Raw genomic sequence first — 15769 nt, 5'->3', positions numbered from 1 at the left:
CTTTACTGACAGTCAATGCAGGGCACAAAACTTATGAGAACATAGTTCCTCTCTGACTTGAGCAGAGCAGGTGCAAGTTTTCTAGGACCTTTTCTGCTTCCCTGAAACAAAGCACAACACAGTCTTAAAGTAGCAATTGTCACCTACAGAGCAAAGTCACTTTGATTTTAGCCAATTCTCAGCCGCGCTGAGCAGTATTGTTACTGCTAGGGGTGTGCTATCTTATACTGCACCCACTAGATCTGCTGAAAGACAGACTTCAGACAACTGCTGGAGTTTCACAGTTCTGCCATTATTTGTGTACCTTGTGGGAAACAAGTAGCACTTCCCCAATTTCCTTATAATACATTAAATAAATATAATGTGCAACTCCCCACACATACAATCCTTTTAATGTAATCAATTATACAGTTTATGGTAGGGACATCTGAGAAAAAAAAGTCAAAAGAAGATAAGCAACTGGAGTCAGCAGATCTGAAAATCTGATCTGTAAAGGACAGACAGGTCTCACAGTGCTAGCATTCCTTGCTTCTCTCTGCTAAATTGTATTCAAAGAGGCAGCTAAAAATAAGATAAATACTTCCCCAATATTAAGTTCTCCACGAGAGAAAATGCTGCCATTTCAGAGATATTCCACAATTCAAAAATGGAAGGGAAAACAGCTAATGCATTTATAAAGAGAAGAAAAAATGCTTATAATGCAAGTCTCGTCTCAATAGCAGGTGTTTTGTGAAGAATCTTTTGAACATGTATTGTACCACTACAGATCTTTCACGACTACGGAGAGCTCGTAGAGAGAGCAAAGCTACGATCTCAGAAACAGCACTCACAGTTAGCAAGTGATAACAACAGAAGAGCCAGCCACTGGACTATGAAGAACTTCCATTTGTTTCGGAAAACTTGGGCCAGCCACTCAGATACACAAGTATTCATAAAAGCACAATTTTTGTCAGATGTTTTCATCGTAGAACAAAACACAGTCTTGCAAAAAATTAAGAGCAATTCTGTTAGACCACTGCATACCCTCTCTTTTTTAGTGACTATTAGGGATCTGGAATAATGCAATCCTAACTAGTAAATATAACTTAAACAGCACTGGTTTGCAGGGGATGGATTGTTTTTGTTTTAGATGCACACAACTCTCACATTTCGTCATACTGTCAGAGCTCAATTTTCCAAGGTTGCATTCATGTGTTCTGTAGCAGTCACCAGCTTTTCAAACCAGAATCTAAAAGAAACTGTAGGATGTCACACCCTGTGTCTCCTGCAAAATAGATCTAATTTTCCATTACAAACTGGTGATTGTTCCTGGGCAGGGGGAGGAGGGAGAGACAGGAGGAGACTAAGAAAGGGAGCTTTTATACTATCTAACAGATTTTTCTTCTCTTTCTACCACGCTCCTTCCTACAATTCTACAAGCTGAATGACCGCCAGAAAAATCAACGAAACTATTTTTCACCGAAATATCAAAACAAAACATCTGAGAAGTTTCACGACACAGTTCAATTACACCGTTAAACACAAGGAACATATAACCACCTTTAAGAACTCACTAAATGCTTTAAAATGCACATCCTAGAAGAAGATACCAAGAGAAACAGCTTTCAGAATGCCACACTGTAGTACTGAATGGAACAGGAAATGAGGAACAAAGAAAGGAATTTCATAGATTCCAGATGTACTCTAACACCAGCTGGGAAATACAAGCAAGAATCAACTAAAGCCTTGTAAAAGTCTACCACTCACTGTTTTCTTCTAGAGTTCTTGAACAAAAGTAAGTAGCTGTAAACAATTTGTAAATAGAAATAGTTTGGAAGAAATTGGAAACAGTAGGAAAAATAAACTTCTACCCCCTCCCTCCTATTTCTAAGGAGTTTAAAACCCAGCCATGAATGCATCTGTTTTTGGAGTTGCTTTTCTCAATATAAGAACTCTGTGTAAGCAGCCATAACAGAAGCATAACTGTAAATAAAGTCTTTCAAGTGGTCAGTTTTTTAATACTTGGAATATTAAAGCTTGAAAGCAAGGAAAATAACAAACAGTACAGTTGATTCATACTACACACTTTCTGTGTAACTGGAATTGAATGGGAATTAAAATTTGTAAATTGCTAAAAAACCAAGGTATCGGTCACTCAAAAACTTTGTTCCTACAGCTATAAATTAAAAAAAATAACCACTCTAGGTTAAAAATCCTGGAAACAGAAGTTCTGCACAAGTTCAAATACCCTTCTTCTATGTAACCTACCCTATGTAATCCAACATCTGCAACATTTCACATGCCTTTTCTGAAACACACACTCAGGCTTTTCAATGTAAGCTTCTTTTAAATGTCTTTTGAAATCTCTGAGTAACAAGTACAGTGACAAAGAGACAAGTATATTTCCTCCTAAAGTCACTGTAAAAGATGAAAAGAAAGCTTAAGCATGCATGTTATGGAACACAGACCCACAAAATTAGAAAATTTCCCCTCCTCCCACTATTGCAAAAATAGGTGTTCTTCCCAACTTCAAGGCTTTTAATGAATTTGTTGAATGTGGCAAAATTGAGATGCTTCATCTAATGCTTGTCCACCTACTAACAGCTTATAAAATATATTTATATATAGTAGTCCACCTACTACCAGCTTATAGATTAATATTTATGTAAATTAAACACTGCATCAAATGCTACTTGTTCAAACATACCAGTCATTCATAAATAAGTGAAACACTCTCCCTCTTACCATCACATCATACTAATCCATTTCAGTTAATGGCGATGCAGTCACACAGTTACACACCTCAGCAGGTAGGGAACAGTAAGATTCAGTGGTTGGGCTAATGAAGGGTTCTTTATTTTGCCCCAGTGCTCCCGGAGAGGTAATAACAAGCAAACACACGAGTCTAGTCAGGTAGAAAAAAGATAAGACTTCTGAGGTCTGGAAAGAAAACTGAAGAGCTTAGCTTGAACTGAAACTCTTGATCAAAAGACCTCAAACTTTCCACTGAATCTTTAAAGTGTTTGGCACTCGGCAGTGACCCATGAAAATTTTTGAGAAATTAAAATAAGAACTGGATTTTTTTTTCCTTCATAATTTTGAAGCTTCGCATGTCATTTTGCAAAACTTTCACCCAGAAAGTCTTCTATAGGAGGAAAACAACATGTGAAGTTTCAGGGAAGTTGCTTTCCCTTGGTAGAGGTTAGGATAGGAGAGGAAGGAAGTTATATTTGTTCTGGTTTTATTCCAAAACAGAGCTTCCAGTTGGATCCTAAATTCAGTCACCAGCCCACTATGCTGAAGAATCAAATGGGCACCACTAAAGAATAGATATCTACTTCACGAGGTGTAATAAATGTTGCTAAAATGAGAAGGTAAGAGAGCTATTCAGAATCTGCAAGTCTATGATCAGCTTTTCAGTTTAATAAAATATAACTTGTTATGAACTCCAAGCATATCTCAAGCTTCTCCTTGATTTAACCACAAAATAGGTAACCCTCCACTATTAGAAGGTTTAAAAACACAACATTAAGACATACTAGTGCATGCCTTAAGTGACTTGCTCCTCAGATGCATTAATAGTCCACTGGCACACACATTCATTCATCTTTCTTCTTTGGCTTTCATCTTTAGCTGAACATTTGTTGGTCTGAAATCATTATGAGTAATGTAACTGTCTGATATTTACATCTTTTATAGTATTCAACAAAGACTACAATCCTCTGTCTTAAGTTTCTTGCTCTCACACGGGGAAACTGTAAGATTTATTCTCCAAACACATCAGTTTGCAGAGGGCTTCCTCACAAGTGAACTGTCACAACATGAGAAGTATTAAGTACCCCTTAACAACCCCAAGTGGATTTTGCCTCATCCTTTCCCCCCCCACCTCCTCCAAGAGAAAACTTGCTACATGAGCTACTCAAAGAATTAATTTGGCTCTCACAGAAATATAACTATTGGCTTCAACAGAATTATTCACAATTTACACTCCTATAATGGAGTTCAGTCAGTCCTTCATCACTCAGAGGCTAAGAAACGATAGCAGGAGTACCTGAAGGTCCATTTGCAGCCTATAGTGTTTATACACTTTAAGAATTTTAACCTGATGTATACTACCAAAGGTATTTTAGAAGTTGGTTTTTTTAAATTGTATTTTCTAATCTTGCTGTAGGCAACACCCTTCAGTGTTTGCATGAGAAAGTCTTCCTTAAACAGGAGCATCAGTGCAACAAATAGCTTCATACAATAAGCGTTTGACAGGATATCTGCATAAGTAAAAATCTTACTCTGATGCAAAGACAGGGAAGGGGGAGTTCTGTTTAAGTATAAACATGATAATCAACATTAGGTACTCCAGCTTTAGAAGACAAGTGTCTGCTGAAGAAGCAGAGCAGTATGTGCGAGTATTAATCAATTAATAACAACTAAAACACCTCAACTTTCACAAGCAGCTAAGGCTCCTGAACCAAGTGTGATATGCAAGTAGTTTTCAGGTGTGGAAGGTCAGAGATACAGATATATCAGTTTGTCAGATTGACTTCTTGGTGGTCTTGCTGGAGTTTTAACATTTGTTCTCCAGAGCAGCTGACCAAGTCAGTGTATATCAGAGACTAACAATTATAGCATCATCAAGAAACATGTACTATTGAAGGGGAGTGGACTGAAGAGTGTAGAAAGATTCAAGCAGTCTCATGACACTGTAAGTACACAGAAATGAAAGCAGGGGATGCACCTGATGTCCCCTCTCTCTTTTTTTTTTTTGTTAGCAGAGGAGCATCAGTCAACAGCATGTGTTTGGGGTGGGGTGGGGGAAGAGTGCTGCATAGCTGGGAGCAAGATGAGTAGGGAAGGGGAAAAGCAAGACCTGCAGCAGCAACAAGCTACTAATTTGGGTTAGCATATCATGATGCCATGCCTTTGCCTTCACCTATGCACCTATGAGAACAGAATCACAAAGCAAGGTACGAAACATGGAGAAGAACAGCATCAGGCTGAACAGAGACACGAGAACACGGGAAGAGAAGCTAATATTAGGATTTACCTAACCCAGTAATTTGAGAGAAATTTCTTTTCAACCAATAATAATAACATTTAAAAAAAAAAAATCACATGAAAAACACCAACCAGTCTGAAGAGTAATTCAATGCAATGAAAAGTTTTCAAAAGCGTTTTCTGGAAAACCACAAAACTAAGATACCCAGCACTTGCATAACATCCTCATGTAAGAGCATTTGGTACTTTGACCAGCACATAATCACCTCAATGAGAAGACAACAAAACACTATTAGTTCTCATGAGAGAGATTAGAGAACTTTTTTTTTTTTTTTTCAAATGTACTAATTCCAAAAGTGGACAAAAAAAAATAGAAAGTTTGCTTCCTGACATCAGAGGCTCTGAGCAGATCTGTTCAATGGTTTCATTCCTGTGAATTTACCTCTACACACTCTATAAGCCAAGTCACATTGGCTTCCACTCTCATATATGAATAATTTTTTTAATTAAAAAAAAGTTAAGTTATGGATAATTTGATGTCAGGCTGGCAGCCTCAAACGCAAGCATCTTCCATTTCTTCAAAACTAAGTTCACTGCAGCATTTTCCACCACTACCTTCATTTCCTACTCTCATTTGCAGAAACTAGGCTTTGGTCTCCACTTTTGCTCCAGCCATGGCTGTTCCTTACAGTCCACAAACAGTCATAGCACTCCTCCTCTAGAAATCGCACTGGTTCCAGGTCTTTTCCATGTAGCACACCGAACACAAGTCAGAACACAACCACCACCAAATTCAGCAGAGTTTGAAATACTCAACCAGCTGTGAAAAATCTGCATAATCTATTCCGCACCTTCCACAGTCTGTCAGACTCAAGCCTTAAACAGCATTGCAGTCAATCAATAACTAGGTAAGTTGCCACTTTATTTTGCCTATGCACCATCAGTTTAAGCTGTACTTGTTAACTTTTTAGTGTGCAGAAATGATCTTGAGAAGTCTTGACTATATTCAGGGCGAGATGCAAATAACTTTTCTTCCTTTTTCTAATTGTTGGTCCACTAACTTTGAAACACTTGAGAAATCACCGTTATCTTTATAAGAAAGATTTTACATTTCCTAAATAACAATTTTCTATTATATATATCTATATATAGATAGGTACCTCAGAAAAATTATCTCATCCTAAAAATATCTATTCAACAACCTTAAGCCCCATTTAAATGGGGATAAATCCTTTTACAGTATTATGCAGTGAGCATATTTAGTCGTACTTACCTCCACAAGTAACCACTTAAGACAAGGCACTAAATCCCAACAGACAACATTAAAAGGGACATCTCAAGGCAAAAACGGATTTCCTTGTTCAACCCTAGGATTATTATACTTAAGGGAGGCCTTAAGTTTGTCAGAGACAAGATAGTTCCTCCTTAACCTTACAGAAATTCAGAGAGGCATCTCTCAAACATTTATTCCGTATCAAGTTTAACTGTGGAAGGGCAGTAAATACCTTCTCTTGGCAATCAACCTGCTTAAGCACTAGTATACGAGCGCTTAAGCAAATACCGCCTGACTTCACCCAAGACCCTCAGTTTCCCAAAGAAAAGTTCAATTGCTTTCACAATGTCTTAAACCACATGAACTAGTAAAGAAGGCACAGCAAATTTAAAGAGTCAGAGAGACAGCAGAGTCTACAAACAAGCAGTCCTCATCTAGTCAACTGGACTGTCACAACATAAGGAAGTTTTTGAGTTATCCGAAAATAGCGAGTTTATCCTTTGAACAGGGTAAGCTGCAAGTGGAGCACCAACTTAAATCAGGTAGTAGCCAACCTTTATCACAAAAATTTCACAACTTTGTGCTTCTGATCACACTTAGCACTAAGGAGTGCAGCCAGAAGTCTCACATTTTAGACTATGACCTCAACACCTGTAACCACAAAAGGCCCATCCCTGGCTCTTTCTAAAGATGATAAAAGAGCTTTAGAAGTTTATGAATGTCTTCAATTGAGACAAGCCCTCACAGTGTACAAGTGGACCATTATGATCAATGAGGTCAACAGAATGATGAGTAAAGGGTCCTCCTCATTACATTACAGCCCCTGATAGCCTCCTGTCCCAATTATTATTTCAAAACTATGGGACAGTTTAAGTTCTATAACAAGTCCTGCTACAGCTAGAAAAATACAATTTTAGAGTACAGCCTAACACTCCTAGATAAGAGAGTACTAGATTTCAGGGACATGGAAAGCTTGTTACTTTATAGTGAGAATTCACAAATGAGCCGTTTCTTTGGATCTTTCAAGAATAAATAATTTCACAAAGTAAAATCTGGCAGAAAGTTCTTCGCTAACCAGTATATAGCCTTCCACAGCAGAAATGCTGAATATGAGCTTCTATTTTTTTCAACTGAAAGTTTAATAGCTAATACCATTTAAGGAGAGAAAAAAATAGCAATTAAGTACTGTATATTTATTAAATATTATTAACAGCATAACACAAGTCATGTTGTCAAGCAGAAGGACTCTCTTTGTAGTTTTTCCAGCCAATCATCAGCCATAGAGCCTTATGTTGTTTCCTTTCGGGTTTTGAAACACTGACTCATGGAAATATCAGTACTGCACACTTCCTCAAAGTGGCAATCTTATAGGAAGTGTTTGTTTAGTCTTACATGACACATTGTTTTGTTTATGCATAAGGGATTCCGGTAAAAATAATTTTTAATTAAGGAAAAAAAGACAAGAGGGCAACAGCTTCCCTTATGAGAAACCAAAATAAATCAATTTCAAATAGACATTTGAAATAGACATTCATTAGCACAGATACTACTTTCTTCTTTTTACTGTATGTTACTTCCTTGCAATAGACATGAGCAGAAGTAGCCAGACATTGAGTTCTTTCAATTCAACAAACCACAAGAGAAAACAGAAACTGGACAAGAGGTAGCACAGTAACAATTCCTCTTAAAACTGCTACCACAATGACAGAGTACATATTGCTGCTCCACAAATTCATTATCTCAATGAGACTTTTTTGGAAGCGGTACATCATTGGCAGTGGAACCAAATGAGGGAAAGGGAAACACAGGTTCCCAGGAAGCCCAAGGGTTCACATTTTCAGTAGATGAAACAGATTGCTCAAGCCAAGCCGAAACACGACTAGAAACAACACTACTCAGAATGGGAAAGCATTTAAGAGATCTGGGATGTAATTACCCATCTAGCTAAATATGGCTGATTCTATGCAATCCATCAATCCCAAAAGAACAAGTTACACCAGCAGTAGAAAATGCCTTTATTTACCTGCAGCTTCTTGCAACTATACAACCAGACCCAGCCGTAGCAATACATTAGGGGATTCAAACATCTCTAGGCTACAGATGTTTTGCACAGCCTGAAGCCTCTAAGCTGCATCAACCTCTCTATTAAGAAAGGTACGCCACCATGGGTGCCCCACCCTGATCTCACAGTGTGTTTGCACTGATTCTTCAAAGCACCACTCCTACATTTCATCAGATTTACACTAAGGCATGTGTATCAGTGCCCCCATTTGTGATGTGCCAGCAAAGGTACTACAGAGAAGGAAACGTCTTACCGGATCAAGCACAGAATATCTGAAACTCAGATATCAGTCCCAGCTTGGCCATGAAACAAGCTCCCAAAGAACAGAACTGATCAATTCTAGAGCATGATAAATCAAAGCAAATCAAGACGGGAAGCAACTTATCCCTTTGTCGTCAAATAACTTATCCCTTAACCCATCAAAAGATTCAAAGCCTCCTGTCATGAGAGAAGAGGGAAACCTACAAGATACTACCAAATAGGAACTCCTAAAAGACAAACAAATTTACTCTTGGAAATAGCTGACAAAAGTAGTGCCCCTCCAGTGTTCACCATTTCCTTTCAAATCCACTGACAGATGTTTTTTGCAGGGAGTCTACAAGCCTCCATATACCCTTTCTTCAAGATTAGGATTGCTTTACAAGGCCTATTAGATTAAAAATACTTCCTCAACCCATCAGGGCAATCCTGCCACTTCTATTTTTCCGACAAATTTCACAAAAGATAGTCAACTACAGAAAGGTATTTAACTTTTGAAAACAAATCCCAGAAACTTGTCCTCCTGCCATGAAAGCTGATAAATATACCTTCAGATACTTTCTAGTGAACAGAAGGAAAGAGGTCGCTTTTTTGTGTACTTATTATCGCCCTCTGCTGTATTACAGTAGAAAACCTGGGCACAGCAGTGCTCCAGAAAGCGCCTGGCATTATTCTTGCAGTTCATTGAGTAAAAACCTTCTGCTTCTAAGGCAGAAGTGAAGCAGCTGTGTACTAGTGATGCACGCAGGTTTTCCTACTTACTATCCACACTAAAAGGCAACAAGAATCCTTATTGCAATACTGCACATTAATCAAATGCTTAGCTCTGATGAGGACTCTGATAACTGAAGTCAGCAGTAGGATTAACTTTAGTCCATGATTTAATGAGATTAATCTCAAGTCTTTTGCTGCTGTTATTATCTTTAATCTCTTCTACCACTCAAAGAAATCCCCACACTCTAGTGACATCAATCATTTAGGTATAGCAACATCACTTTCTTCTCAAAAAAAAAAAAAACAAAACAAAACCAAAACCAGACACTCGCATCCTATACGTGAAATGTGTTCTTACTCTTTTCACTAAAAAACCACCAGATAGGAACAACCTGCAATAACACCACTTGCACGGTGTCCAAATTTCTCCCTTGCGAAAAGACTCCCCCCCCCCCCCTTTGAAAAGAGACAAAAAACAAGTCTCTGACAATACTTCATAGTCTTACTCAATCTGTTTTCTGGATGTATAAAAGAATACAAAATCAACACATAATTTTAAGAGTAAAATTTTATAACGTAAACTAAAAGTCTGCTATCACTAAACTGCCTGCTAACAATCAATAAGGAAACGATCCTAGCAATGAAATGCTAATGCTATTATCCAATAATGAGATTTCCTATGCAAACTGAAGCTTCAGTTTTATCTAACATGACAATTTGTGGTTGCAAATTTGCTTTTACATGCATGGATATGCAAGAGGAGATTTTTTTTCAAGAGAGCTAATAGGAAGCTACAAGCCCAACTCAATACCCACCACTGCGAGCCCGGCACTAAACTTTTCCACTTCCCCCCAAGCTCCCCGCCACCGTGCCCCGTCGAAGCGAGGCAAACCGCTCCCTCTGCATACGGGTTTGACTCTATTACGGAAACGAGGGATTTCCCTCCCAGCCGGCACACTCAGAACTATACCAGGGAGAGTTTATTCTGCAGGCTGACATCTGTCGCTTACTTTCTAATAATGTGGTTTGGAACTCGATCAACAGCCAGCAGAAAGAGTGAATCTCCGAACGCGAGCCGTCGGAAGCCGCGGAGCAGCAGCAGCAGCCTCTGCCCTTCCCGCTCACCGAGGCAAAGGGCTGAGGCACCGGCTCCTTCCCGCAACCCGCTTTTTTGGCCGGTTTCACACCAGCTTCGCCAGTGACACGCAGCACTGAGACTCGGTGGCCGCCTTCAAACTTTTAGCGCGTAGCTTAGCAACGAAAAGGGGAAAAATAAATAATAATAAAAAAAAAAATTATCGCGAAATCCGCCTAATATCCTGCGCCGCCCGGGCTCCCCCCGGCCAGCCGGACACGCACCGCGCTGCCGGCCTGTCACCGCAGCACCCGGCCGCTCCGCAGGCACCGGCCGGCCGGCCCTCACAGCGCCGCTCCCCACCGGCCCCGCACCGCCGGCCGGAGGCGCCGCCAGGCACCGCCCGGCTCACCGCGACCCCCCGCCGCCACCGCCCCCCAGTCGCTCCCCCGGCGGGACGGGACGCGACGCTCAGGGAAGCGCAAAGGAGCGGCCCTCGCCGGCTGCCTCCAGCGGAGCTCACCGCCCGCCTCCCCGCCGCCCCCCACCCCGCGCCCTCACCGATTTTAATCCTGACGCTCTGGAAGACCCGCAGCCCCTCTTCCTCCACCGCCATGGTGGTGGTGGTGCCGCCGCCGCGCCTGGCGCTCAGCAGTGCTCGAGCCCCGCCGCCGCAGAGACGCAGGGGCCGGACCGGGGCGAGGAGGAGAAGAAAGAGGAGAAGGCAGGCGAGCTGCTCCGCCGCGACGGGAGAGAGGGCGAACGGAGAGCTCAGACCGCACCGCGACGGGACTGCTGCGAACGAGCAACCGAGCGGAGCGGATTAGAGCACAACGCCAGCCTCCCGCCCCTCAGGCAGCCAGCTCCCGCCCCCGCCCACTCATTGGCCAGCGGGAGAGCCGGCCGCAGCGCTGATTGGGCCACTGCCTGCCAGGGGTGAGAGGGGGAGCGGGGTGCCGGTGGAGCTGGGCGGAGCGGGGGGGGTGGTGGTGGTGCGGTGCTTTGCAACAGCTGGAGCGCGGCGCGCGCCGGCCGCCCAGCTGCGGAGCGCGCGCGCCGCGCCTCGGTCGCCCCCTCAGCCGCCGCGGGGCTGCTGCCCCCGCCCCCGTCCCGCCGCGCCGTGAGGGGAAGGCGGCGGGTGTTGAGGGGCGGCTCCGCTTCTCCCGGACGCTGCAGTCCCCCTCCCCCCTGCCCCGCCGGGACTCCCGAGGGGGCAGCCGGGGGGAGGGGAGGGGGGGGAAGGCTGACTAACTCCGTGGCCCATTTCCAACGCCGGGCCGGACCAACCGTCGGGGAGCAGCCGTTGGCCGCGTCCGCGGGGCCTGCGCGTCATGGCGAAAGGGAGGTAAGGAGGGGTGTCCAAAGCCCTCTTTCCCACAGAGCCAGAAAGATGCCCCCGGGTGTTGGAACCCATTCATTAGCGGGGAAAAAGCGTCCCGTGTTAAATAAACAAACCCGCCCGGGCGTTGGGAGCAGGCCAGGCTGTCTCCTGGCTCCATTTGATCCGCGGCAAAGCTGGCTCTACCTGATTGCACGGGAAGAGCAGGGAATTCAGATTTCAAGACTTGAATGATTACAACCTTAAACAGCAAGAAACAGGACCTGTGTCGGTATTCGGTGCCAAACTTTGGGTCTTGTAAAGGCAGTAATTGAAATCCTCCTTTCCCCAAAGGTCTGCCAAAAGCAGAGCACAAAGCTCAACAGAGGTCTACAGGTGGCATTATTAAAAAAAAAAAAAATCAAATTACCTTTGGTGCAGACAGTCACTACCCCCCCTGAGGAGGCTTAAAACACCCCTACGCAGAACAGCCTGGGGACATCACAGTCCAGCATGTCCAAGACACAACAAAATGCCCTTTCTCAAGCCTGCAGCAAAAAGAAAGAAAAAAGAAAGAAAAAAAAACAGAGGAACCCCCCCATCAAATGCTTTCCCGCTTTAGCTGTAATTTCAGGAGTGAGAGAAAGGCAAACAAAGGACAATCTATACATATATTAAGAAGGTAGTATTGAAAGAACCGAAATATTAAAGGGCAGCAAGAAATCAGAAGGCAAATCCTAAGTCAGTCATAGGCAGTATGAAGTCTGTAGGCAGGAAGTTGTCCAGGAAGCTAGAAGAATACAGTTGAGCAGGCCATCATTGCTTGAATCATGGCAGGTTCAATATGTAATGAATTCTCTTTATTTAAAAAAAAAAAAAGTGAGATATTGAAATATATAAGAGCAAATGAAAACTTGAGAAGAAGCTACAATGGCAGTGGAAGTCAGCTTGTAGGAAAGCCTGTGACGTCTAGGTTTTCCAGCACAGGTATGGTCCTAACTCTGAAGGGAGCTGGCAAGCACACAGCCAAAAAAGGAAGCAGTGAGTTATCTGAAGGAGCTGCCCGACTTACTGTATTCTCCTTGTCTGCATAGCCAAGTGACGTATGTAATTTGATAAAAATATTTTTATAGCACAAGACTCTGAAGGAATTTTTTAAAGCAGAGGCTTCCATTTACCAACATCCATGCTGTAATTCTCTCTTCCTCGCTGCAATATGCCCAGTGTCCCCTGTAACCTCATTACATTATCCTCATTCCACCTACCATGTGTAGTCTTTTCTCTGTAACGCTCCCAGCCCACTGCAGTACTACAGCCCCTCTGCCTGCTAGTCCTTTGCATCCCCCATGATACCTTCAGTGCTCTCTGTCCTAATAACCTGTCGTATTTTCTTTACCATAGCCCCAGTATATCTTCAGTGCTCTCTGTACTAATAACCTGTCGTATTTTCTTTACCATAGCCCCAGTTTCACCTGTCACAATACTTCTGACTCCCCTATTTTTGTCTCACCTTCCAGCTGAACAAGAGGCAACACAAGCAGCAGCCTGAACAGAAGCTACAATAATGCTGATAAGACAGCTCACATTTTAAGAAGGACGTTGACTCAGGTGAGCCAACCGGTTGTTGCCTCTCCGATGCTGGATGGGGCAAAAAGTTTTGGAGTATGCATGTTACACAAGTCTGTTTTAACACTCTACATGCTGACAGATAAAAAGGAATATACAATGGCTGTAAATAAAAACAGGACCATTGAATCATCTCACTGAAGAAGAACTGCAAACAACTGTTATACAAAATGCTGTAGACAGGCAGAAACAAGGACTTTTGGCTATAAGCAAGTGGATAAAGTCTAGATAGAAGCAAAGGAAAAGAGATCTTATTGTCAGGATCCTTATAAGTTGACCCCAAACGAGCTCACAAATTGAGCTTATAGAGCTCTTTAAAAGCATGCTATCTTTGTACTTGTGGTGATTCAGTAACCAAAGAAACTTCTACACACTGGTACTGGGACCTGATAAATCTTCCCCAACAGCATCAGGGAGAAACATGCTTCCATGCTCTAAATATTATAGATATGTCAGATAAAATATTTTACTTCTGTTTTCTCTGTTTGCCTTTGGTACATAAAGACTTGAGTTGACCTCATTTCCCTATCTGAAGCTTTCCTCATTTGCAGAAAGTTGACTTCAAAATAGTCATTAAAAAAAAAAATAAAAAATCAATTTATCAATTCTCTTCCAAGCATTTGCTGCTCTAAGAGTTACTCTGAGCAGATATTCAACAGACTATCCTTCCCATTTTGCAGTTGTGTTCTTTTCAGACAGTTATGGCACTTCCGTCTCCTTTATGTCCAGGAAACAAAACCAGATATCTACCTATAACTCAGTTGTTATAAGTTCACAAAACCATGTCGGTCCCATCTGGGGTCCCTCAGGTCCCCAGTAGTGGATTTTGGCCTAAACCACGACAACATAAATTCCTTTTTGTGCACCCAAATTTCCAGTCGCAGTCCACCACTCTTAAATCTAATTTAATTTGACCCAGCATAAATCCATTCTTATCTAAGGTAATGGTTGCCCCCCACATCCTAACCTCAGGTGTTGCTTCCAACCTCTCTCTACTAGCACCGGTGCTCACAAGGGGGTGTGGCGTACCACGTTTGTTGGTTAAAAAAAAAGCCAAACAAACTGTGATGACTGCCATTTGTATATTATGAAAAACAACAGGCCCATAAGCCATGACACTTTGAAATGCTTTGCCCATGATCGTAAGAAACGTGAGCAGAAAGCATCCCAATTCAAAGGTGTGACTGGGGCACAGTGGCATGCTGGGCAGCTTTAGGAGAGCGTGCTTACCCACAGCTATACTTCCAGGTGGTTTTTCAGGATGCCCTAGCTTTAGCAAGAGCACAGATATATCCCGGAAGGCTGTGCCAAAATTCAACCATAAACCCAACCTTTCCTTTAAATGTAGTCAAATACCACTAACTGCTGCACTTAAGTATAAAAGAAACTACCAAGGTGGCTACAGAGTCAATTAGCAACAATCAGAACAGACCAACATTAAAAACAGAACACTGAAACATCAAAAAAAAAACTAGTAATTTTTTTTTTAAATTACAGCAAGGAAGAAAAAAAAAAAAAAAGCTGGCACCTTCTTACACACTTGGCTGTAGAATAAACCAAGCTTCCTCACATGAGAATCTACAAATTGTTAATTGTGGCTCGCTGTGCTGTCCAACTACTCTTCTGGTTTCCCACCAGCTCTTTTCTGCTGACACTTTTTGACAGTGCTTTTGTGTATCAGCGTTTTAGTTTATTTTCTGTTGTCTTTTGTTTTCTTGACATAAGGCTAAAAACTTTTTGCTTGATCTGTAATAAATATCTGTCTCTAAATCTACATGCTGTACAGTCCAACAACGTAAATGAAAGGAATGTTTGAAAACTCATGTGAATATGTACTTTTAAAGATGTTGAACGAATTATAAGAAACAGCCAAAGACTGTGCATTGCTTTTTCAGTGTCTCCATTGTTGAAATGAAACCTCAGCAGCAGCATATCACATGTGTGTATGTATTACAGATAACATGTGCAGGCAACATGAGGTTTGCAGCTGCTAGCAGTCTGACCAAAAAATCTAGGCGAAGTGAAATGCTGTTTTTTAAGATGTGGATGAGTCTGTTAATGACAATATCTTTTCCAAGTTTTCTTCATCGAAGCCATATGGGTTTATATTATCAGCTCTTCAGAGGATTCTTGGGTCTAAATTAGACTACAAAGAAGGTCATTTTCTGTGACTCATTTGTGCCAAGCAAGGAAATAATTTCCTCTCTTGATCTACATGATAGCTTTCTCTCGGGAGGAAACAGACTATAAGAAGTTTTCAAATCTCCTTTTGCATTATGCAAGAAACTAACAAAATATGAACCTACTATCCCCTGGGTACCACAAAGCTGCTACCTATATTTCTGTGAAGGAACAACATATTTAAGACAAATCTAAGAAAATATCACTGTAACACAAAGTGAGACTATGATCTGATAACTCAGCAAGATACCGCGATTGAATTTTAGGAAGACATAGATAATTTCAACTAAT

At 41.8% G+C, this 15769-nt stretch overlaps 1 protein-coding gene across 1 annotated transcript in view; it reads right to left on the bottom strand.

Annotated features, from left to right (window-relative positions):
• RASA3 (RAS p21 protein activator 3) overlaps positions 1–11143 on the bottom strand; it is a 142535-nt gene extending 131392 nt beyond the window's left edge. Inside the window, exon 1 of the mRNA XM_082498841.1 lies at positions 10915–11143. Coding sequence (XP_082354967.1) covers positions 10915–10969 — 55 coding nt within the window. The 5' untranslated portion in view covers positions 10970–11143. The remainder of the gene's footprint in view (positions 1–10914) is intronic.
• Between the last annotated feature and the right edge of the window lie 4626 nt (positions 11144–15769).

This window comes from Vanellus vanellus (genome assembly GCF_965231255.1).
Source record: "Vanellus vanellus genome assembly, chromosome: 1".
NCBI lineage: Eukaryota > Metazoa > Chordata > Aves > Charadriiformes > Charadriidae > Vanellus > Vanellus vanellus.
The sequence above is the reverse complement of the archived record's forward strand: the minus strand, read 5'-3'. Positions and strand labels throughout refer to the sequence as shown.